The following is a 25,531-nucleotide window of genomic DNA, read 5'->3' as shown; positions in this document are numbered from 1 at the left end:
AATGTTGTTACAATTTTTTTCCAGCATATAGAAGAATGGGAAGAATTTCAGACTAAACCCCCAGGTGTTTACCACCTAGATTTCATGGTTACCACATTGCTTTGTTTGCTTCATCACTATCTGTACACCAGTCCATCAACTCATCCCATTTTCCATCCATCTTGTTTTCTTGGATGCAGAACAAAGTAACTCGCAGGTTCATGATGGCATGACGATGTCTTATCCTTTGACACTTAGTCTTTTTCCTTTTAATTCTGGACTTTTTTAAAAAAAATTATTTTTTAACTTTGTATAAGGCTGCCTTAACTGATCACCCTGCTTGCCCAAACTTGGACATTTTTTACCCTTTAACAATCAGGAACTCAGTGTATTTGTCTACATTACATTAACCTGGGTGCCCATACTTTCTTAATCTCACTCTTTAATTTTTCTCTGTATTACTTCCTCTCTTATCTCTTCACTCACCACAACTTTTCATTTGCTTTCCCGTCTCCCTTTCAGCTCCCCGAAGATAATTTTTAAACGAAACAACAGCTGAACAATGTCCCCTCTGTTCCATGTGTCTGAGTATGCACAGCACGTCCACACTGGCCCAGGACAGAAGGAAAACACAATTTCTTTCATTTTATTTCTTTGCATCAAAATGATTAAATCTGTCTGCATGACCTTCATACATCAGACCATTTGGCTATTTTAAAAGCCTTTTTAATGGAGTAAGTCAAGCTGCATTCCCTTCATAGAAAGAATCTTTACCACCAAAGGGTATGCTAAATGCCAAGGGAACAATGTATCTTTTGTAGGGAGAGAGGGAGAGACACTGCCATCCTACAATTGCTGGATTGTTTAAATTATTAGATGGCAATTCATGCTAAATACATATTTGCATTGTTGTACAAGTATTTTCTTATTTTGGTGAAGGATAGCTTTTCAAAGGGAATCCTACTCTTGCAGTGCAAACTTAGAAGACCCCCATTACATGGTCGAGTGCATTTAATTTTATTACTGTGGCCAGCAGTGTTTCAATTTTTTAATAAAAGTCTATCAGCAGTGAGGTAAAAGACTACAGACAATCTCCAGCAACTCAGGCACCTCTATATTTTATTTACTAACAGCTGTCGTAAAGCTTTCAGGGAAAAATCTTAAGTAGCACTTTCCATTTTGGTGAGAATCAATTGCACAGCAATCTTTTAAACCTTATCTAAGCTTATAAAGCTAATTTGGCTATTTCAAAGTAAAGGGAGGGGGAAAGAAAAACAGAAGAAAAATGTTTCTCCTAATAAATAAAATATTAGAAGAAGAAAGTGAAGACGAATTGTCCAGAATTTATTAGCAATGCCTACTTATAAATGTCAGAATTCTTGTACAGGAGTTTTTTTTCTTGCTTTTTTTGCTTGAGTTGCATGGGGAATGCATTCATTCACTTACTCACCAGTCACTGATCACCTGCTCTGCGCTAGATACTCAGTTAAGCACTGGGAAGATAAAGAAGACGCGTGTCCTGTCCTCAGGGAGTTTATAGTTTGGTAGAGGAGTTGGACATGTGGGCTAGCAGTTATGTTACAGTTACATCTGAGGTGCTATAACAGAGGGGCACGTAGAACCAGTGGTGGCTGGGAGAGGAGAGCTTACTCTAAATTGAATAGGGTAAGAATGCTCCGAAAGGCTTCCAGGAGGCATCTTGAAAGACAAATGGAATTAGCCAATGGGAGAAGAAAGGAATTAGTTAAGAAATAAGTTAAAACTCTTTCTGTTGGAAGCGATAAACAAAACAAACTGGCTGAGTAAGAAAGGGGGAATATATTGGCTTATGAAAGGCTTCAGGCATAGCTGGATCAAGGGTCTGGTACAATGTCATTAGGGATCTGCCATTGGTGGTCAGTTCTTCCTTACTAATAAAACCCTAGATTTGTTCACTCTCATTAGACTTGTTGTGCCCTTCAGGAGTGGCAGGGCTTAACTAATTTTATTTGTACTGATCCAATTTTGAAACAAGGTCACGTTCTGAAGTGTTGGAGGTTAGGACTTCAATATATGAACATGGGGCAGAGGGTGGGGGAGGAGACACAGTTCAGCTCATTACCCCCTGCCTTTCTCTTTTCCCCTCTTGGATTTCTTGCTGGTATTTCCAATGACTGGACCCAACAAAAGAGTAAGCAAGCCTGGTTGATACGAACCATAAAATCAGCCTCATCAGGCACAGAGTGAGGTGGAGAAGGGTACACCTGGGAAGGGAAGAGAGAGAATTTCCATCAGAGTCTGTCTTGCCTTCGCTCTTGGAAAGGATCTTTTCACAAGGTAACCAATGATTGGGTCTTAGCCCCTGCTTTTTAAAGGAGAAGCAGATGGGCCTTCTATCTCCCAGTTTCCATAATAATCTTCTAAAAGGGATTAAGTAATTCTCTTTGGGTTATAGGACATTTTAAATGGGACTAGGAGGCAAGGCAAGCAATGCTCTACCCCATATCTGTCCTGTGAGCCTTCAGCCTTGTTACTCCAGGACGTTCTTTCCCTTGTGGCTTGTTAGCTACCTATCACCTAGGAACTACTTTGAGCTGCATGTTATGAAAAATCAAGAACAGTGGCAATAATCCAAATGAAGTTGATTTTCCTTTACATATCAAGATATCCAGAGTAGGTCAGCTGCAAGCTGGTACATTGACTTAAGGAAGTCATCAGAGGCCCAGGTTCTTTCTAATCTCCTCTTTTTGGCCTGTTGGCTTGTAAGTGCTGCTTTGCTTCCAGCCCCACATCTGTGTTCCAGATGGAAAGAAGTGGAAGGAAACTTTAAGAGCAGTCGAGATTGGGAAAGTAGCATTGTCTCAGAAATCTATGGGCTATGTCAATTTCTATCTCAAAGAGAGAACTATGTCTTATGGTTGTCCCTTGCCGCATGCTGCTGTTGTTCTGTTGTCTGACTGTGACCCCATGAACTGCAGCATGCTAGACTTCCTTGTCCTTTGCTATCTCCCTGAGTTTGCTGAAACTCATGTCCATTGAGTCAGTGAAGCCATCCAGTCCTCTCATCCTCTGACGCCCCTTTCTCCTCTTGCCCTCAATCTTTTCCAGCATCAGGGTCTTTTCCAATGAGTCAGCTCTTCACATCAGGTGGCCAAAGTATTGGAGCTTGATGTGAGGCTGGGAAATGTAGTTTTCCCCCTGGACTGATTGTTGTTAGGCTTCTGATAATGAGGATGAAGTGGAGAGGGGCTATTGGGTGGGCGGCAAGGCAGGGTCAATGCTCTGGCCAATGGACCCGGACCTGACGTACTGACTTCTGAAGATTTGAGTGGAATGGGGGAAAGCAATATATATATTTACTTCAAGACAATGTCTAGATTTAAGTAAATCCTTTTGAGGCAAGTCCAAAATACATGTAATAAGGCTCCTACTATGTGCCTTGTATTTTATTAGTTCCTGGTAATATAGTCAGAAAAGATGCTTATCCCAAGATGACTGGAGAAATGTCATCAGTGTTCTTTACTTTGCCTGAGTTATTGTTTCTTGATGTGCTTATAAGCCTCATCAAGGACTTAAGCATATTTCATCTAACACAAGCAATAAATTAACCCCTATTCCTTTGTCCTACTTAAATATGTGGGCAAAGAATATAACTTAATTCTCTCTTCTCTCTTTAGAGGAAAAGAACCAAATTCATTGCCTGTGATTTTCTGACTGAATGGTTATACAAGTAAGTTTTTCAGTCTTTGAATATTCAATGACCATAAGAATTCAATAGCGTTAATTTGCCAGCAGAATAGCAACAATTGACTTGAGTTCTTGCTTATTGTTTTCTTGTCAATCAAACATATGGTGTGACCAGTCAAAATCCAAAGAGGATAGGGGAGCCGTTCACAGAATTCTTCTCCATTCCATTTGTGGAAGAGTGGCTGAAACTGCAGTAAGTAATGGCACAAGGCTTTGAATAATTTATTCCTAACTTTAAGATTGTGTTAATGATCATTTCCTCTTTAATGATAGTTCTCCTAAGAGAACTAATTTATGTAATCCATCCAGGACCTGGGGGTCAGTTATACATGTGGGTCTTTTCTCTGGTTAATTTTAGCTAAGGGCATCCTATCCAGGCAGTGATATTTCAAGAAGCACTTCAGAAATAAAATAGAAAACCTAGAACATTTCTTATCCTAAGTAATTAATCTTTCCATTTTCTCTTGCTCTCCACCTAGCCCCAAAGGTCATTATGTCTTATAACCAAACTTTTCTAAATTTTAACTTTTAGTTATATGCATCAATTCTACATTTAAAATATTAGAACATGACAGATAAAGTTAACACTCTCTTTGACCATCATTCTAATCTGAGTCTTATCACAGAATTAATGTTTGGTCTATATTTCATCCCTCCATAGTTTTTAAAATTAGTTATTTAACTATATAAACAGATTATGTCACACAAAACTAGTAGTATTATTTTATGGGAACCATTTATCATCAATGATAAAGCAATAATGACAAAAGTGTGAAGTGAAAGTGTTAGTGCTCAGTCATATCCGACTCTGTGACCCCATGGATTGTAACCTGCAAAGTTGCTCTGTCCTTGGAATTCTCCAGGCAAAAATACTGGAGTGAGTTGCCATTCCCTTATCCAGGGGATATTCCCAACCCAGGGATTGAACCCAGGTCTCTTTTATTGCAGGAAGATTTTTTTGCTATCTGAGCCACCAGGGAAGCCCTAATAATGATGACAGCTAACATTTATTGAGTGCTATATCACTGGTCTCAGCATTTAATGCCAAATGAACTAACTTGATCCTTATAACAATGCTATTACCAGCCCTATTTTGCAAATGAGGAAATTTATGCATTATTCTGCAACTTGCTTTTATTTGACTGAAATACATTTTGAGATCTAGCCATGTTTATTTAATTACCTCTGATTCATGCCTTTGATATCTTTATAGTATTTGTCATTTCTAGATTTGCATTATTTGTTCATTCATACAGTATGTGTTTATTGAGTACTGCTGTGTGCCAAACATCATTCTAGATGTTGGAGATAAAGTGGTGAACAAAGCAGCTAAAACTCCTGCCTTAATGGAGCTTATGTTCTGGTGGAGGATGACAGATAATAAGCAAATAAATAAGTGCACTATAAATAGTTGCTTATAGGGAAAAATAACACAGAGTGGGATAAAGCAGATGGGGACAGAGTATTCAGGAAAGAACTTACTTGGAAGATGACATTTAAGTAGTGATCCATAATTTTAAGCCCAAAGTGGAAGAACGACTACTCAATTTAGAGAGAATAATATTTAACCTATTCTTTGGAAATGTTTTCACATCAGCCCTTTGCAAGAACAATGTCAGGAAACTGAGGCACCAGGAAATTAAGCAAGGTTTGTAAAATCCCATATCAAACAGAGTATGAAACATGAAATTAGACACTTAGCCCGCAAATATCACATCTTTTGCTTAAATCTGCCTTTCTGGGGAATGCTAAATTGAATAGATTCTTGGCTGAGTTTCTCAGTTTTGAGAGTTTGAAAGACTCCAGGTATTACTAGTTTTTAAAAATCTGAGACTATACATTGAAAGGAGGATAATACTAGAAGATCTTGTTTCTTATTAAGCTTCTAAGCTTGTACCTAATTTAGTCCACTATGAAAATGAAAAGCCTTTATTGACTATAAATGATCAGTAACTGAAGGATTTGCATGTTTTTCTAGGACAAGGTTTTTTGATATCATTCTCCAAGTTGAAAATGAAACATTTTTTCACTTGCAATAACCAATGAAAAAGAATCTGAAAAATAAGATAATTTCTCCAAATGAGTTCTCTCAAATCCCTAGTCATTTACTGTACAAATACCTAAATTTAAAATTGTTGCTAACTTCCGCTGGCAGCTCATATAAATATACTGCAAAGTAGCAATTGCAAGCATATCAACTGGACTCCACAGGAACAAAAACCTAAGAGCTCTTGATTTAAATGGTGTTTGTTCTCTGCTTTACAAAGGGATGCCCAGAGCATGATAAAATTTTAAATGATACTAATCTAATTTGATGCAATAAATATTTATTGAACACCTCCCAAATGCAATGCAGAGCTTGGTGCTGTGGAGAAACAGAGATGAATAAAATATGGCTCCGACCCTTGGGGTGAGAATGTGTTTACAACTAGCTATAGATTCTGTAGTGAGTGTTGTAAAACAGATATTAACAAAGCATTGTAGGGAAATGCAGATGTACAAGACCATCTATGCTCCACCCACTCCACCCCCCAGCAGCCCTGGCACCAGTCAGGTGGGGCCAGTGGTCAAGCTGGTTGGTGCCCAGATTTGGTCTTGAAGAGGCCAGACCTCAGGGGCTACATCCTTCTTGAGAATGCTCATGAGCAGGGAGAGCATAGAGCCAGGTAAGGTAGGAGATGATCTCTAATCCAGGTTTCCCCAGCCTCGGCCCTGCTGACATCTGATTGTTGTTGTTGTTGTCATTTGCGTGTGTGTGTGTGTGTGTGTGTGTGTGTGTGTGTGTGTGTGCTTAATCGCCCAGTCCTGTTGGACTCTTTGCAACTCTATGGGCCACCAGGCTCCTCTATCTGTGGGATTCTCCAGGCAAGAATACTGGAGTGGGTTGCCATTTCCTACTCCAAGGGATCTTCCCAGCCCAGGGATTGAACCTGCATCTCCTGCATTGCCAGGCAGATTCTTTACCGCTGAGCCACCTGCGCAGCCCTGCTGACTTTTCAGTTGAGTTCAGTTCAGTCGCTCAGTCGTGTCCGACTCTGCGACCCCATGAATCGCAGCACGCCAGGCCTCCCTGTCCATCACCAACTCCCGGAGTTCACTCAGACTCACGTCTATCGAGTCAGTAATGCCATCCAGCCATCTCATCCTCTGTCATCCCCTTCTCCTCCTGCCCCCAATCCCTCCCAGCATCAGAGTCTTTTCCAATGAGTCAACTCTTCGTATGAGGTGGCCAAAGTACTGGAGTTTCAGCTTGAGCATCATTCCTTCCAGAGAAATCCCAGGGCTGATCTACAGTATGGACTGGCTGGCGCTGGGTAATTTTTCTTTGGTGGGGGGAGGGGTGGCCCGTACACAACAGCATGTTGCACAGCATCTCCAGCACCCCCACCGCATGCTAGTAGCGCCCCCTGCAGTCGTCACCATCACGCCTGTCTCCACATGCTGCCAACTGTGGGATGGGGGAGGCAGAAGGGCCCCTGGCTGAGAACTTGTGATTGCATCCAGAGGGAAAAGTGAGAGGACTCTGAGGGGGGAAGAGAGAAAAGCTGAGAAAGTTCATGCTCAGTGCTGTCCTGGTCATTCGTGTGGGTGTGAAGGCATCTGCTGAGAGGGAGGCCCAGGCAGGTTCCGAGGCTTGTAGGGGTGGCGAGGAGATGGCAGCAGCTGCTATGGTGAAACTGATAGGGAACTAACTAGGATAAATAGGGATGGCCCAGCTGATGGTCTGAATTTGTGATGTATATAGCAGCCTGTTTAGGAGATTATTTCCAGCAACCCTCTGCAATCCTGGAAAGCGGGTGGAGGAAACAGATGGTTGGGAAGACTCAGGACTGAAGACTGGCAAAGCTAATATAGCAAAAGGTCTAGACTAGGCCCAGAGGATCTTCGGGGAGGGAGAAATTTCCCCCTACCCTTCTAGGTTCTTCTCACTGGTATAAGAATTAAATTGACAGGAGACAGATTATCAGGAGGGAATCAGACAAAAGTTTCATAACATGTGTTCACGGGAGAGACCTAGGAGAACTGAGTAACTTACTAAAATGGCTGAGACCCTCACCTTAAATACCATCTTCAGCTAAAGACAAAAGAAGATGTTTAGGGCAGGGATCTGGGACTTCAAAGGGGAGGAAGGCAATTGACACGAAGCTGGAAAAGCAAATGTTTGGTAAATAAATGTTGGAGTGGCCCTGCAGAGACAATGGGACAGAGAGTGACCTCTGATCTCTACGTTTCCCCACCACACCTCACCCACATTCTCTGCAGACTTATCTGGTGATAACACTATTCCAGGCACAGGCCCTCTATCTAAATTCTTTCAGCAGTTAGGAGGAAGGTCGAAGTTTCTTCCTGAGTCTTCTGGGCCTTGATTGTTTTCAGTTCAGAATAATCCTCATGGCACATGGCAAAGAGACATTTTGGGGCTGCAAATTTTGTTTGCAGGATCTTAGGGATGGGAAAACATTGTTAACTTTTCTTGTAAGACAAAAAGAGCGTCTTACAGTTTTCTCAAGAAGTACCATATTTTCTGAATTATGTTAATGTTTAACAATCAATTTTCAGAAGGAGAAGGAGCGCTACATGACGTGTTCACATTGGAAGTAACCAACTTGGAAGCACTAAAATGGGAGTGGTAGGGTCCATACAGTTTTAGAAATTTCAATGAATCTTATGTGAGCCCTGATTCAAAGAAACAAATTAGAAAGAAAAATTAGGAGGCAATTGGAAATTTAAACACTTAATAAATAATTGATGATATAGAGAATTGTTACACACAATGATTTCATAGTCATGATTAAAAAGTTTACTTCTTAGAGAAACATGCTGAAATACTTCTGAACTTATGAATGACATATGTAACCTTATGATGTCAATGGATAGAGGTGGGGGAAGTTACACTGAGTGACTGAAAAGGAGAAGAATATAATTAAGTCTGGATGGTGACCTGGGTTAATTTTTTTCTGCCTACTTTAAATACATACCTACATACATGCATATATATGTTTTATTTTTTATTTGGCCTCACTGTGTGATATGCGGGATCCTAGTTCCTCAGCCAGGGGTCGAACCCACACTGGCAACAGGGCAGTCCCCACCCCTGGACCACCAAGGAAGTCCTTCTGCCTACTTTTTGTATCTGAAATGTTTGATAATAAAACACTAAAAGGAAGAGAAATAAGCTGCTCCAAAGCTCCTCGTGAGCAGCTGATTGAGTAGCGGATGGGCCGTGTCAGGGAGGCCTCTGTTGACTGACTGGCAGTGAACCGGGAGGGCTGGGCTTTTCTCCATTGGAGATGGCTGGAATGATGGCGGAGGAGACCGAGTTTTCTCATGACGACGAGACGCTCAAGTTACGTAGAAGGAAAATGGCCCTGGGGTGTGGGAGGGGAAGAGGGACAAGTGTGAGCCCAAGTGAGAAGCCTCACGGTGTGAGGAGGCCCCAGTTACCCAAGTTGAGACCTGGCTCTGAACAGACGCAGCTCACCAGCCGGTTCCCTCACCTCAGCCTCATTCTCCCTCCCTGCGGCCCTCCAGTGCCAAATCCAATTTTCCCAGTAACAGGGAGGAGGATTAATATAATCAGAGCCATGGGCTTGCCCTAAAAACATGGCTCCTGGGGAACAAGGAAATGACTTTCTAGGTCAGGTCAGCATAGTAAATCTTTTAGGCTTTGCAGGCCACATCATTTGGTCTCTGTTGTAACAACTCAACTCCAGACTTGTAGCATGAAAGCAGCCGTAGACAATATGAGACACAGGGGCATGGCTGTGTTCCAACACAGCTCTATTTACAAAAGTAGGTGCTGGGCCATATTTGGCCCCTGGGCTCTAGTTTGCTGAGCCCTGTTCTAGATGGACACCAGTAACCCAAGTCATAGTCTCATGCAGGGGTGACAAATAATATAAATAGAAGTGAGTGGGTGGGAAAGATGAAAGGACAGAGAAGGTTACGATCAGATCAGGAATTTGGGAAGCTGAGATGTGACGGTCTAAGATATGACCGTTCTCTTGGGTGACTGTCACAAAGGAAGATGGGGGTAATGGAATCACATGGCCTGGAGGCCTTGGTGTCGGAGGTGTCATCTGTATGAATAATGAAGTATCTGGAGGCTTGTGGGGTGGGTTGAAGAAGATGATGCATGTGAAACCCAGAAGCTGTCACGGGTGGAGTAATAATGGTCTGGAAGTCAAAGTGGAGATAGTGCAGTGTAGGGGTTGGGACCCTGGGCTCTGGAACCACAGTTGTGCATACTATACCGTGCTCTACCATTTCCAGCCATGTGACTCAGCACAATGACTTAAGCTTTCAGAGCCTCAGTTTTTCCATCTGGAAAATGGTCTTTCATCTAAACAAAGCTAGTTCCTTACCTAGGAGAAATTCTGGTTCCAGCTATTAAGGAAATACATCTTTCCCCACTAATGACACATATATGAATGGGTACGTTTCAGTTGTTTGAAGGGAGTTATTTTTAATTTATTAGCTGATCTATTCAGCTAATATTTATTATATGCATAAAGTGAAGTGAAATTGCTCAGTCGTGTCCAACTCTTTGCAACCCCATGGACTGTAGCCTACCAGGCTCCTCCCACCATGGGATTCTCCAGGCAAGAGTACTGGAGTGGGTTGCCATTTCCTTCTCCAGGGGATCTTCCCGACTCAGGGATTGAACCCTGGTCTCCCGCTTTCCAGGCAGAAGTTTAACCTCTGAGCCACCAGGGAAGCCTATTATATGCTTAATTGTACTCTAAAATCATGAAGCAGGCATATTCATAAACTGTCCGGCTACCATTTACTGGATGCCTACTGTGTGTCATGGAACCATGACACAGACTAACATGGTCGTTTGTCTTCACGGGCAGATTTTATGCACAGTTGGAACTGCAATGTACATAGACTTATTTATGCTAATTCAACATACTTTTGGCAGAAGGAGAGAGAAGGAGAGGGAGAGGAATAGAGAGAAACAAGATCTTTTAAAAATGCAGGCAGTTTCCCCTGCATTTACTCTGGAGGTGAAGCATAAAATGGGACACAGGATTTAGCTCTTTCCTTAGTTGTCTTCAGTTTTATGTGACACTTACCATGTGAGCAGCCTAGAAGGCAACTGCTTCCTTCTGTGTCTGTCTGTCTGCCTACATAACCTACCTAACCACCTACCTACCAACCAAGCATTTATATAGTGTTTATGTGTGTGCTCAGCCGTGTCAGACTCTTTGTGGCCCCACAGACTGTAGCCTGTCAGGCTCCTCTGTCCATGAAATTTTCCAGGCAAGAATACTGGAGTGGGTCGCCGATGTATATAGTGTTTGAAGTGAAGTGAAAGTGTTAGCTGCTCAGTCATGTCCAATTCATTGTGACCCCATGGACTGTAGCCCACCAGGCTCCAATGTCCATGGAATTTTCCAGGCAAGAATACTGGAGTGGGTAGCCATTCCCTTCGCCAAGGGATCTTCCTCACCTGAGGGTCAAACCCGAGTCTCTTGCTTTGCAGACAGTTTCTTTACTGTCTGAGCCACCAGGGAAGCCCTGCTGTTTACTCAGGTACTATTCTGAACAGTATATAAATATTACCTAATTTAACTCCCATGACAACCCTACAAAGTGGGAACTATTATTTACCCTCTGTTAATCAAGTTAGCCTAGACTAGGTTCCAGTTACAAACAATAGCCGAAAGAACAGTTCATTTCACACTTATGCAAAGACTGATACAGGTTGGACAGCCTCTTACAAATTATAGCTATTTGGAACAACTCATTTTTGAAGTCACTAAAACAAAAAGAAGACAAGAGTGGAGGAACCACCCTCATTCTTAATTTTCTCACCTCTTCTCACAGAGCAAGGCCTCAAAACATCTGTTAAGGGAGGGTGAGATATGTAAGGAAACACTGGATAGCCCATGGGTCCTAGCTGTGTTAACAGCAGCCGTATGTCAGAGAAAAAGCTGAGGCACAACGATGTAAGTTACTTCTCAAGGTCAAAAGCTAGGAAATAGCAGGGATAGGATTCAGACCCAAGCTGCCTGGCTCCAGAGTCAGTGCTTGTTGGAGCATGACTAATTACTCCACCCTTCTGCCTATCACCTGGTACTTAGTGATCAGTACTAAGATGGAAAACACAGGCTACCTGAGACCACTGGAAAGGTGCCATGTCTTTATATGGGTAATTTAAGGTGTGCCAAGGGAAAGTTTTGGCTAAGTGTGATTTTCATCTTATGTGCTCATTTTAGAGTCAGCTCCTGTGTCAGATGCCACTCCTTTGTATATATTATGTGTCCTAGCATTTATTGCCTCAAATAATCTTAACTACCAGCCGAGGGAGCCATCTAAAATATGAGTTTGGATTTATTTTAATGTTCTTCTTAAAATAAATTCCCCCAAGTCCAGCTGTCTTTGAGGCTCGACATCATCATATTGTCAGATCACAGCTGGGAGGTCGCAATCATTTGTCACCAGCGGACCGGCAGCTGCCTATTGCTTATCACATAAATGATGGGTCCTTGTCCCATAGGTCCCAATAATTTAACACACTCTTCACACTGCCCATCCTTTTTCCATGACTCTTTGCTTTAAGATCTGCACTTTTACGTAGCTGTTTTATATAAACATTTATTGACCACCCTTTACAAATTCTTAGGTTTATACAAATAATGAAGTTTTACAATATATAATCTATACATATCTGTTAAACTATATAGTGGAAGGAAACATTTTAAGTCAAGGATCATCACAGAATTAAATAACTCTAGATCTAAGTTCTTTCAAAGGGATGTTTCACTCCAAATGGCAAGACTATGGCTTTTGTTTTCCCCTCTACATTATTTTGTAGTTTTCATATTGTCTACAGAGTTCCATTAAGAACTAAAAAGAATTGCAAAATGAAAGAGTATTTATTCTATTTCATTTCATTCCATTTTCTTGCTGTGTTTTAGACATTTGTTTTTTCCAGCCCTGCACTGAATTCCCCCTTCTTTTGGTTACAGTACTCCCTGTGTTTTTGGAAGGATCATCCCTCTCTCCTCAGTTCAAGCACAAAGTGAGCTGACTCCGCCACTGGCTCTGGGCTGAGTTTGTGACCCAGTATGTGACCAGAGCAGTGAATTCCCCTGACCACCACAGTTAAATGAGAGACAAGCCCAGAGACAACCCCAAGATTTTGCAAGAAGCAACCAGGAAAACTTTTCTGTCTTTTCCTCTAGACTTCCAACTTTGAGGTTATAAGCCTTGAGCTGCTGCTGCTGCTGCTAAGTCACTTCAGTCATGTCCGACTCCATGCGACCCCGTAGACGGCAGCCCATGAGGCTCCCCTGTCCCTGGGATTCTCCAGGCAAGAACACTGGAGTGGGTTGCCATGCCTTGAGCAGCTGAGGGCAATTATCTAAAGAGACTGTGCCTGGGGTAACAGCAGAACTGAGAGGTGGCCAGAGTCTGAGTCCCTACGGCACGTTTTGAACCTCTCTGATCTCATCTAAAGCTAACTCTACCCCTATTAATAAAGTGAATTAATAAATACCTTTTTTCTTTTCTTTTTTAAAGATAAATACCACCCCCCTTTTTCCTGTTTTTGCTTAAGCCATTCTGAATAAGGGTTATGAAAGAGCCCTGATATGTTCTTCTACATGATATTTACCCAGCTACCCTCTTGTATTCCGCATTAGTCAGCTCTCTCTAGATTTTGCTGTAGCAACAAACAACCCTTACATCTCAATACCTTATAACAGCTAAGATTTATTCTGCACCCTGTTTTGCTGGCTATGTGTCCTCTTTGGCCCTGTTCCAAGTCTCTTTCCATTCTGGGGCTCGGGAAGGAGGAACAGCACCTTCCTCAGTCCCACAGCAGAGGGAGAAGGGCAACGAGCAACCCAGGCCAGTATTACTTCTGCTCACACTTCATTGTTCAGTACAAGCCCCGTGAGCAAGCTCAATATCAGTGTTATAGGGAGTTGACACCACCCGCTTCGGGAAAAACCACAGGCGAATGGAAGAGCAGGGATGCACGATTCTCTTATAGGGAAAGGAGTGATAGTTTGGAGAAATAAAACAATCTGCGCATGTTCCAATCAGCCTTTCAGCAGCGGCAGATTACATCATTTCTCCTCTTTTCCTTGCTCCTGTTTTTGAATCCAGCAATATCCTCTTTTATTGAATGTAGTCCTGACTTAACCAGCCCATAACAAACAGTGAAATTGTTTGCTATCATACTAAGAACAGGAAGCATTTAGCTTTTTATTTTGACCAAAAAGTATTAGTCCAGTTTGCTTGCACAGATCAATCACTAAATAAATACAAGGAACAAAAAGCGCACTGCTGCCTCTCTGGCCCTGTGTCCCTGGGGAAAAGGCTCATGAAAAACATCATTAAAACTGAGACCTTCAATGAAACGAAGATTATGTTATAGAAGAGAAAAGAAAAGTTTCCTTTGGGCGAAATCTCTTTTCAGCTAAGTTCTACCGTTGGATAAAAGAAAAGAAAAATCCTCAATACTTTCAGGTCGGTGAAAGGTATCTTATGACCAAACCCGAGATGAAAACAGAAGAGTCACTGTACCGTTTGAGGACAAGCACCAGCGTTTGTATGATGGTCTGTGCTGAGCTTAAGCATTTTGTGAGACCCCAAACCCTCATGCCTTCAGAACGGCACAAGAAATGGCATGTATTCTGCACTAAAGATCATAGTTAGGTGGTAGCCTGGCAAAAATTTTGTTGTCATGCCCTGTTGAAAGGAAAAAAGCCTTTAGATTCATTTTGTCTTATAGAAGACTTCTGTCTCAGTAATTCCAAAGGCCAGAGTATCCTGATAATTAATCTTTTTTTTTTTCCTTGGTCTTTATGTTAACTTTCGTCTTCAAACAGGAAGGAAAGAGAGCTGCTTCTTGAGTTCAGGACATGCTGAGTGCCTCTCTCTCATTGGAGGTGTGTCGCGGGGGTGGCCCTTTCCCTGGGGCCCACAGTCTGCTTCCTCTCCTTCCTGTCGTTTCTGTGTGGCTCTTTGGGGAGAGGCCCGGGGAGCCTGCATGAGGCAGCATGGCAGACACCTCTGGGTTCCAGTCTGAGCTCTGATGTTTAGTAGTTGGGATATTAGTTTCCTATGACTGTTTAGTAAATTACCACAACCTTGGTGGCTTAAAGCAGCACAGATTTATTTTCTTACAGTTCTGGAGGCTAGAAGCCCAAAATCAGTTTCACAGGGCTCAGGTCTGTGTTGACAAGGCTGGTCCCTTCTTGAGACTCTAGGGGAGAATACTTTTCTGGTCTTTTCTGGTATCTGGAGGCTGCCTCCATCCTGGAAGCCTCCTGTTCCTTTCCTTGCATTGCTCTGACCTCTTGTTCCTGTTGTCACGGGGCCTGCTTCCCTCTCATAAGGACCCTCTCATAAGGACCCTTGTGATTATATCATTAGGCCCACCTAGATAATCCAGGATAATCTCAAGACCATTCACTTAATCACAGCTACAAAGCCTTTTTTGCCATATAAGGGAGTATATATATATGTATATATATTCACAGAGTCCGGGGACTGGAGGTGGACATCTTGGGACCTGTATGCAGCCAACATAATGTATGATGTTAGGTGACCTGGAGCTATCCCTTCACATCTCTGGACCTTACTCCTCTCTTCTGTACTATGGGGATGGTAATAAAACCTACATCATAGGGTTGCTGTGACAGTTAAAGATGGCATCAGAGCTTTTTTTGTTGCAAGCAATGGAAAGTTAAAGGCTACTTGAGAAAAAAGTTATGTATTGAAGGTAAAAAGATAACCCACAGACACAAAAGGAAATATAAGGGTCTGGCCTAAGAAGCAGATTTAGAGACCCACGATGCATAGACCCCTCTAGTCTTTGACATTCCACTCAGGATTCCTGCTCCAGAGAAAGGGCATCTGCTTGGCTCAACCTGGGTTTCAGATGCACACCTCGGCCCGGGGAGGGCAAGGCACCATAACCCACGTTACCCCTGACATGGGGTGGGGAGCAGTCAGAACAAAATCTGAGGGCTGATACCACAAGAAGGGGGAGGGTATGAAAGGCAAATAAAAATGAAAGCTATTCTTACTGCAGAGGGCTCACGGTAGGTATTCAAAGAATGATAGCTTTTATCTTATCCTTAATCTTAAGAGAATAGTAACCGTTGCTTTGGCAAGATGAAACACGGGGAGCAGCATGACCAGGCAAGAGAAAGACAGAGTATCTGCATTTAACCTCAGCTCTGCCACTGATACATTCTGACACTAAGGGAAGTCCTCTGTTTTCTTATCTATAATAATACTTATCCCCTCAAAAATGCTTATTGAATGCCTGCCTTTTTCCCAGCACTTTTTCTAGGTACCATAGATACAAAGTACCATAGGTACAAAGACAGAAAGTCTTGGCTCCTGTGGAATTTACCTTGTAAAGACAAACAATAACCAAACTCACAAATAAACATATTGTATAATGTAAAGAAGACCCAAGAGCTTTGAAGAAAAATAAAGCCGAGTGAGTGGATTGAGAGTCGCAGGCCTGGGGTAAGAGGTACTAGTGTTTTTAGGGAAGGCAGGGAAGCTCACTTCTCCAAGGAGGTGACACTGGCACCTGAATGACACACGGAGGGAGCCAACTTTATGAAGAGTGGAAGGAAGAGTGTTCCAGGCAGAGGGAACAGCCACTGCAAAGTCCCAGAGACAGGAACATGGCCAGTGAGGCACGAAGAGACGAGGGAGGCCGAGAGAATGGGAGGACATGAAGACAAAGAGGCTAGCGAGGCTGCCTCTTTGGTGGGGCCTTGGATGCCATGATGAAGAGTTTGGATTCTTTTTTTTTTTTTTTCTTTTGAGTGTGATAGGAAACCACTGGAGGGTTCTGAACAGAAGAGTGAGGTAATCCAATTTATCTTATAAAAAGATCACCCTGGCAGCTGGAGGGGGAGTTGACCAAAGGTTTGCACTACTAGTGCAAACAGAGAGGCCAGTGAGCAGGCGCTTGCAGGCAGGAGATGATTGTGGCTTGCAGTGGAGAAGGTGAGAAGAGGTCGGATTTGGGATCTATTTTGATGTTGGATGCGGGGTGACAGAGAGCTAAGGCAAGAATGACTCGGAGATTTCAGACCCAAGCAAGTAGCTTAATGGGAAACCATTTACTGAAATGCTTTGGGGAAAATTAGAGTTAGATATTGAAAGTTAATGGGTTTACTGAAGAATCACAACTTACTGGGAATAAAAACATGAAACCTTTTTTCCTTTTTTTCTCCAGTATCTACATCACCATATTACTTTGAATCTCTCTTCCATCTAGGAAGTAGCCCTTTAATAACCTTTTGGCCAAATTCCATAACTTCCTAGTCACTGTTTTTAGATAGTCTAATTTCACTGTTTGAGTTCATCTTATTTTTAAATCCTGAGTCTTTAGTCTCATCCTGGATGCAAAACTCATCTTCCCCGGTTCCCAGCTCCAGCCACAATTTTCTACGATTCAGGGGTCCTTGACCTTGGAAGATAGAGAAATTACCTCTTCATTTTCACTGATCTCTAACTGAAATTTAGCCTCTCTTTTACTTATGAATGTGGGACACAAACTTCAATAGTATCCACAGTAACTGTAACTTTGTCTCTAATAGCAACAATCAGATGTTTTCACATCCAGCTACGGTTGTTACAGTGATCTTGAAATATCATTTACACTTGTCTCTTTCTTCAAATTATATTAGTTAATGGAACTGCCATTAGCACTTTTATTTACAGTATGATTTAGAAGCAAGTAAATTAGTATTTTACCAACAGTTAAAAAAATATTTTGATAACTGTTGTTGTGTTCAGTCACTCAGTCGTGTTCGACTCTCTGCAACCCCATGGAATGTAGCCCACCAGGCTCCTCTGTCCGTGGATTTTCCAAGCAAGAATACTGGAGTGGGTTGCCATTTCTTCCTCCAGGGGATCTTCCCAACCCAGAGATTGAAACTGTGTCCTCTGTGTCTCCTGCATTGGTAGGCTGATTCTTTACCACTGCACCATCTGGGAATCCCATTTGGATAACTGTATTTTAATCTAATTGGTTTGCTTAAAAATCTTATGTGTTTACTATTGTATTTTTAAAAATGTTATTCAGAGAAGAAACCCAAATTTCCAAAATGTAAAGGGATTATGGCACAAAGCAAGTTAAGATCTGCTGTGAGAAGTTTGGAAGAGGTGAGGAAGGAGGTGGTCTGCTCTTCCCAGACTTCTCTGGAGCAGGAAGAAGGACACAGAAAGAGGCAGAACTCCTTAAGGTTCTCCTTAAACCAGTTTGGAGAAAACATGTACTCAGTTACAAACAGACTCAATAACACAGCAATCTGGGCATATTTATCGAACAGCATAAAATAACCAGCCCTGGTTTTGAAGATGGTTAAACCTGCAGCCCAAGGGTGAGCAGAAGGTCTTGCAGTGTATTGTTAGGGAGCACCGTTGACTGGACCCTTATGTGGCTTCCAATGACGGGGTTGGTAAAATGGGACTTGACCCTGTGTTTATGTGGGAGAATGATTCAGCCCGATGCTGGGTAATAACTGTTTTGTTGGTCTCTCAGAGTGGAGTTGGTGGGCGGGTAAGCAAGAGGTTTCTTGGAACCATTCCTCATGTCATGAAAGGCTGGATTAAAAGAATCCTAGGAGATTCTGGACTTAATGACTAGTCTGGAAGTCCCATTCCAGGTAACTTCTACTGCAGGGGTCCGCAGTGTCTGGGATCTAATGCCTGGAGGCATTACTAATCACTAATCTGAAGTGGAGCTAGTGTAATAATAATAGAAATAAAGTGCACAATAAAGGGAATGCAGTTGAATCAAGCCACCTCCTACCCCTGGCCCATGGAAAAATTGTCATCCACGAAACCAGTCTCTGGTGCCAGAAAAGTTGGGGACCACTAGTCTATTGTACTTCTTCCAAATATTTGAGGTTCAGTCCTCAAGGTGGTGATGCCTCCAACATAGAATGTTTGGGAAACCAATTAAGGCTGAGGGCAGGAACTGGGTAATCTCTTTTACTGAATACCATGAGTAGAGGTTTTCAAATGCCAGCCCTATGAATTGGTGAAAGGTTTTATGAATGATAGTTGATTTGAGGCCTGTGTCATTTTGTAAATGACTTTGCATCTAGCTTTTCTTTCATGTTACAAGGAAACAACTTAATCTTTCACCTAAAGAAAAGTGGAACAAATTTGGATTTCAAGATTCAGTTTTCAATATAAAGCAGGCCATTCTCCTTTCTGCTTTTTCTTCATAAATGCCATTTCAGATGAGATCGGATGCATTCAGAGTGGTATGGCCATAGACCATAAATGCTGTTTCAGATGGTAACTTTCATCTTGCAACTGGATGGAGAAATTAATAAAGACTAACTTCTCAGATTCTCTTGTGTATTTTGTGAGTATATTACAACTTCTCTAGGTTCTGAAATATTTTGCTGATCCTCCAAAAATTGGCAGGAGCAGGGGAAGAATTGTGTGTGTGTGTGTGTGTATGTGTATTTATACATACATGTGTGCACAATCAGAAGAGTACATTCTTGTTCCTTCTCAAAATTACAGAATCAATTGTGATTCAAATAGATTTAATTCAGGTTTGAGGAAAAAAAGGAAGAAGACCTGACAAATGTGCACTGCCAATAAGACAATTCTTGGAAACACTCAGCAGTACTGTTGTGCCATTGGAATGCTAAAACCTGTTTGCATGGGGATGGGGTTTGGGGGGTCCAGTTTAAGCCCATGGGAGCCTCAGCTGCCTTCTCCTGGGATTGACACTCTTATTTCCCCTCCCCTCCCCAGTTCCCCAAAGATGAGCAGTCAGCTCTACTTGATCTCAATTTTTATTTGACCTGAAGCCAGTTGCACTGATTCCAAGAGAGAGAAAAGGGCTTGGAATGGCTTCTATCCTTTTGAGCTGGGCTGCTGAAATGACTAATAATTCCTAGGGACTTCTCTCCGAAGATTAAGTTCTCTTCTTCTGCCCTGATTCACACTTATTCTTGGTTTGGGAACTAGACAGTTCAGTTCAGTCACTCAGTTGTGTCTGACTGTTTGCGGCCCCATGGATTGCAGCACGTCAGGCCTCCCTGTCCATCACTAACTCCCAGAGTTTACTCAAACTCATGTCCATCATGTTGGTCATGCCATCCAACCATCTCATCCTCTGTTGTCCTCTTCTCCTTCTGCCTTCAATCTTTCACAGCATCAGGGTCTTTTCCAATGAGTTGGTTCTTCGCATCAGGTGGCCAAAGTATTGGAATTTCAGCTTCAGCATCAGTCCTTCCAATGAATATTCAGGACTGATTTCCTTTAGGATGGACTGGTTGGATCTCCTTGCCGTCCAAGGGACTCTCAAGAATCTTCTCCCACACCACAGTTCAAAAGCATTAATTCTTCAGCAGTCAGCTTTCTTTATATTTCAACTCTGACATCCATACATGACTACTGGAAAAACCATAGCTTTGACTAAACAGAGCTTTGTTGGCAAAGAAATGTCTCCGCTTTTTAATATCTGTCTAGGTTGGTCATAGCTTTTTTTCCAAGGATCAAGCGTCTTTTAATTTCATGGCTATGGTCACCCTCTGCAGTGATTTTGGAGCCCCCCAAAATAAAGTCTTTCACTGTTTCCATTGTTCCCCTGTCTATTTGCCATGAAGTAATGGGACCAGATGCCATGATCTCAGTTTTCTGAATGTTGAGTTGTAAGCCAACTTTTTCACTTTCCTCTTTCACTTTCATCAAGAACTAGACAGAGCCCCATTATTTCACCAGGAAAGCCGGGGTGTCATTAAATGTGGCCTCACATTACTGCTTAAAGGCCTAATAGAAATCTCATTTCAGTTTTTGGAGATGCCATTGTGATGCAAAGTGATCTGGGGTCTCATTACTACCGGAAGTCCTTTGTTGGACTGACCGGGCCTGTCGTGTCCCCAGATTCTCCATCTCCTCTCCTGCTGCTGCTGCTGCTGCTGAGTCGCTTCAGTCGTGTCTGACTCTGTGCGACCCCATAGATGGCAGCCCACCAGGCTCCCCCGTCCCTGGGATTCTCCAGGCAAGAACACTGGAGTGGGTTGCCATTTCCTTCTCCAGTGCATGAAAGTGAAAAGCGAAAGTGAAGTCGCTCAGTTGTGTCTGACTCTTAGCGACCCCATGGACTGCAGCCTACCAGAACCCTCTGTCCATGGGATGTTCCAGGCAAGAGTACTGGAGTGGGGTGCCATTGCCTTCTCCTATCCTATCCTACGGCTATTCCAAAACAGGGATATGGATACTTAGAGGATTTCATGATATCAGTACAGAGAAACAAACTGAAAACAAGAAAACTGCAGCTCCACAGAAAGGCCCCAGCAAGCCTCCCCTCAGATACTCGGGACACACTCCACTTTGTTCTGCTGTCCTGACACTGGATTTCTCTGTGGAGCATCAGGCAAATGAACACCTGCCAGGTTATTGCTGTAAGAATTAATCAAGAGGGCAATTTCAATGATTACAACTTCTCCTCACTCATTTGTTTTCCTTCCAGACAAATGGCTGTGCTTTCCTCTGTTGAACACTCACAGCTCCTAGACCCTGAATTCCATGTGAAAGAACTTTTGAGTTGTCCTCCTCTTTCCTGTGGACCACTTCCTGTGGACCACTTCCTGTGGGCAGTCTAAATTCTCAGCAGGAAAGGGTCGGTGACCTTGGAAGATGCATGTCACCCCTCTATGCCTGAGTCTCTTCACTCTAAAAGGACAACAACAGCTCATTATTAACGTTGTGAGGATTTAATGAAACAGCGCATGGAAAGAGCTCAGCGCACTGGGCCAAGCAGAGGCTCATCCCACGAAGATTTATTGAGTGTCTACTGTGTGCCAAACATGCTCCCAACTGCTGGAAATGCCAGAGGAGCAAACACAGGCCCAGTTTCTGTTCTTATGGAGCTTTCAGTCCAGTTGAGGATTAGGATGTTAATTAGACAATCACACAGATTTAAATCTCCAAATTGGGCCAAGGACTAGGATGGAAAATTATACAGTGGCCCTGATCTAATCAAAGCACATGGTTTCATAACATTTGAGTGGCGATTGGAAGAAAGAATATGAGTAAACTGGGAGAAAGAGGTCTCAGCCCCAACGCGCCTTTGATCACATTAGAAAAAAGGGCCTCTGTCCTGGAATAGAAGTGGCAGAGCATGTGCTGGGGTGTCAGTGCCTCTGGCCCATCTGTTGGGAGCCTTTGAGGAGAGAACAACTCACACAACTGTATGCAGCGATCTGGCTGGAAGAGGGTATTGGAGATAGAAGAAAGCCCCTCTGCCAAGGCCCTGAGGTGGGAGGGCACGTTGGAGGAGATGAAAGGGGCCCCTCTGGTTGGAGCCAAGGAGCAAGGCTGGTGGGAGGGGAGTCAGGGTGCTCTGAGCATGTCAGCTGGCATTGATGCACAATAGCATTATTCTCATGAAGTCACTGCTAACCCAACAAGGTCTCTTCAGAAACACCAAGGTTTTTCTAGATGCTATTGATTTTTAACTAGTGAAGGAAAATTCCTTCAGGGATGTGATTTGCTGGTGTCACACAACTGAGATTGACAGAATAAGGGCAATGTACAAGGAGAAATGTTTAATGAGAAAGCAGGGAGACCATGTGCCTCCAGAAAAACACAAATACTCTCTTAAAGCCCAGAAAACTAGATATTAGGCAAAAAGAAGTGGGAACAAAAAACAGAACAAACAAACAAAAAAGCAAATAAAAGCACAGCATTAGGGAAAGGTTTCTAACAGCACTCTCATTTGTAGGTTGTAATTCTCTCTCCAAAGAAGTAGACTCTCCTTTCCTTGGTCTCCTAAGAAAGACCCACCCCGCTGGAGACCGAGGGCCTGGCAACACTGCACTTGCTAGAAATGGTCCTGATCACCCCTCAGGTTCTTTCTGGCTTTGATGTCTTTGATTTTGGAGTAATCCAAAAGAGTATTCATTAATTCACACAAATATACTGTATCAAGGGTGGAATTTTTTGTTGTTGTTTTTAAGTCTGAGTGTAGTGGGAAATAAAACCCCAGATCCTAGAGAATTGTGCATTGTTGCCTGATAGTTCTGGAATCTGTCGGGCTGGACATCTGCAAGCGGTGGCCCAGTGGAGGGCTGGTGTCAGCACAAATTGTGAGGGAAGCCTGGGCTTGGGGAAGTGGGTAAGTCTGGATCCAGATGCTGTGGAGGCCACTTACAAGCTGTGTGACCCTGAGCAGGTGAGTCAACCTCTCTCCGTACACAGTAAGAGTGGCTGTAAACTCAAGTGATGACTGTCATTAGGGATAGCCTTGCAGCCAAGACTCTCGGGGATCCCCCACATGCAAAGTCATTTCTGGGGATCCTGCCTGGAGGGCAGCCTCCACGTCACCTACATTCTTTCAGGGATTTATTTCTTTGCATTATATTTGAGAAGTCCTGACTTTTGGTCTTTCAGAGATAGCAGTGCTTTGGGGAAACATAAGGAATCAGAATTAAGTCAGACTTGTAAAATCTTGCCAGCAGTTAGTAATCTCTAAACCGCTTTTAGGAAATAAACAACAAAAAGAGAGCATTTAGTCATTTTAAATGCGGTGTTCATGATCAAAAATCCCATCATAATCATAGAATCCCACAAGAGCAGACACTGTCAATTTAACCAGCACTTGAGATATTTTATTGCTCATTAAGATGTAATAGAAAAACAACTTTAAAATGTGCTTGACTTAAAACCACATTAAACTGGAATGTACACCAATCAGAGAAAATTGCAATATTTCAGGAAAGAAATGAGCCACTTAATCTCTCTCCAAAAAAGGGCCTTTTGTTATGTCTCAGTCATGATGCTATATCTAAAGGTGGCTTCTGCTTTTTCTTTTACTTTAAGGTCACATATGCAGCTTTCCAAGAGAAGGAAATGGCAACCCACTCCAGTATTCTTGCTTGGAGAATCTTGTGGACAGAGGAGCCTGGCGGGCTACCGTCCATAGGGTCGCACAGAGTCAGGCACAACTGAAGCACTTTAGTATGCATGCACACATTGGAGAAGCCAATCGCAACCCACTCCAGTATTCTTGCCTGGAGAATCCCAGGGACAGAGGACCCTGGTGGGCTGCTGTCTATGGGGTCTCACTGAGTCGGACACGACTAAAGTGACTTAGCAGCAGCAGCAGCACGCAGCTTTCCAACCTGAGCCCTTCAAAACAGAGCAGGCTAATAATGATTTAAGAGTACGCTGGTTAAAAAAAAAAAAAAATTCCATCCCAGATTTTAAAACAAATGCTAACTCAAGCCTAAACTTTTCTATGAAAAATGACATTGTTGCTTTCTAAGAATGGGACTGGATGAGGCACTTAATCAGAGAGGCCATTATGTTGTCAAAGGCTCTGCTGAGGCGGTAAGACAGATTCTCATGGGCTTATGACCATTTGATTGCCTTTCAGCCCACGGCCAGCAATCCCACTCTCCCTCCTGCTGACAGAATCGGAAGCAGCACTCTGTATTCAGTCCTTCTGGAGAGCCTATCTGGTAAGCGTCATGTGCAATTTTGGCATTTCGTCTGATGGGGAATTTGTGTACTGTGAAGGACTCAAGGGAAAACCTGGAGATGAATTTGAAACACAGGTTAGGATAGCTAACATCCAGACCTTGGAAATAAGATTCTCTGTAAAACAGGTCTTAAAGAGTAATTTAGAATTTCTACCAAAACTTATTTCACAATTGTCATTAAAACTACCCTGCAACCTTTCTAATATTTTACTTTTTATTGAGGTAACTTTAGTTTATAGCACTTTCTACGTTTCGTGTGTATGACATATTTCTGCCTTGTATGCACTACAGCATGCTCACCAACAGAAATTTTGTTTCCATCCGTCACCCTACAGTTAATCTCCTTTACCCATCTCACCCTCCCCCAGCCTCTTCCCCTCTGGTAATCTATATCTCCATATTGCTTTGGTTTGGTTCATTTATTTTATGTTTTGGTTTGTCTTTTTTTTTTCATATTCCACATATAAGTGAAATTATTCAGAATTTGTCTTTCTTCATCTTACTTAGTGTAATACCCTCAAGGTCTAACCATGTTGTTGCAAGTGGCAGGATTTCTTTTTTTGTGTGACTGAGTAATATTTCAGTGTGTGTGTGTGTGTGTGTGTTTGTGTGTGTGTGTATTACATCTTTACTCATTCATCCATTGATGGGCACTTATTTTGTTTCCCTATCTTGGCTATTGTGAACAATGCTGTGGTGAAAATAGAGGTGTGTGAATATATATATGCTGCTACTGCTGCTAAGTCACTTCAGTCATGTCCAACTCTGTGCGACCCCATAGACGGCAGCCCAACAGTCTCCCCCGTCCCTGGGATTCTCCAGGCAAGAACACTGGAGTGGGTTGCCATTTCCTTCTCCAATGCATGAAAGTGAAAAGTGAAAGTGAAGTCGCTCAGTTGTGTCCAACCCTCAGCAACCCCATGGACTGCAGCCTTCCAGGCTCCTCCATCCATGGGATTTTCCAGGCAAGAGTACTGGAGTGGGGTGCCATTGCCTTATATATATCTATTCAAATTAGTGTTTTCATATTCTTTGGATAATTACCCAGGAGTGGAATAGCTGGATCATATGATGTTCTATTTTTATGTTTTTGAGGGATCATAATGTGTTCCAGAGTGGTTTCACCAGTTTACATTCCCACCAACAGTGCACAAGCTTTCCCTTTTCTCCACATCTTTATGAACACTCATTATTTGTTGACTTTTTGATGATACCCATTACAATAAGGATGCTGAGCATCTTTTCATGAGCCTATTGACCATATTTACGTCTTCTTTGTAAAATATCTATTCATATCTTGTGTCTTTTTAAAGAGTTTT

General features: G+C 42.6%; 1 protein-coding gene across 1 annotated transcript in view; it reads left to right on the top strand.

Annotated features, from left to right (window-relative positions):
* Positions 1–25,531, top strand: part of IQCK (IQ motif containing K) — a 151,856-nt gene that overhangs the window by 53,179 nt on the left and 73,146 nt on the right. The window contains exons 5-7 of the mRNA XM_052656234.1: positions 3,636–3,688; positions 3,821–3,898; positions 24,107–24,191. Of these exons, the coding sequence (XP_052512194.1) occupies positions 3,636–3,688; positions 3,821–3,898; positions 24,107–24,191 (216 nt within the window). The remainder of the gene's footprint in view (positions 1–3,635; positions 3,689–3,820; positions 3,899–24,106; positions 24,192–25,531) is intronic.

This window comes from Budorcas taxicolor, chromosome 2 (assembly GCF_023091745.1).
Source record: "Budorcas taxicolor isolate Tak-1 chromosome 2, Takin1.1, whole genome shotgun sequence".
In the NCBI taxonomy this organism is placed as follows: domain Eukaryota; kingdom Metazoa; phylum Chordata; class Mammalia; order Artiodactyla; family Bovidae; genus Budorcas; species Budorcas taxicolor.
Note: the sequence above shows the minus strand (reverse complement) of the source record. Positions and strands in the feature narration are given on the sequence as shown.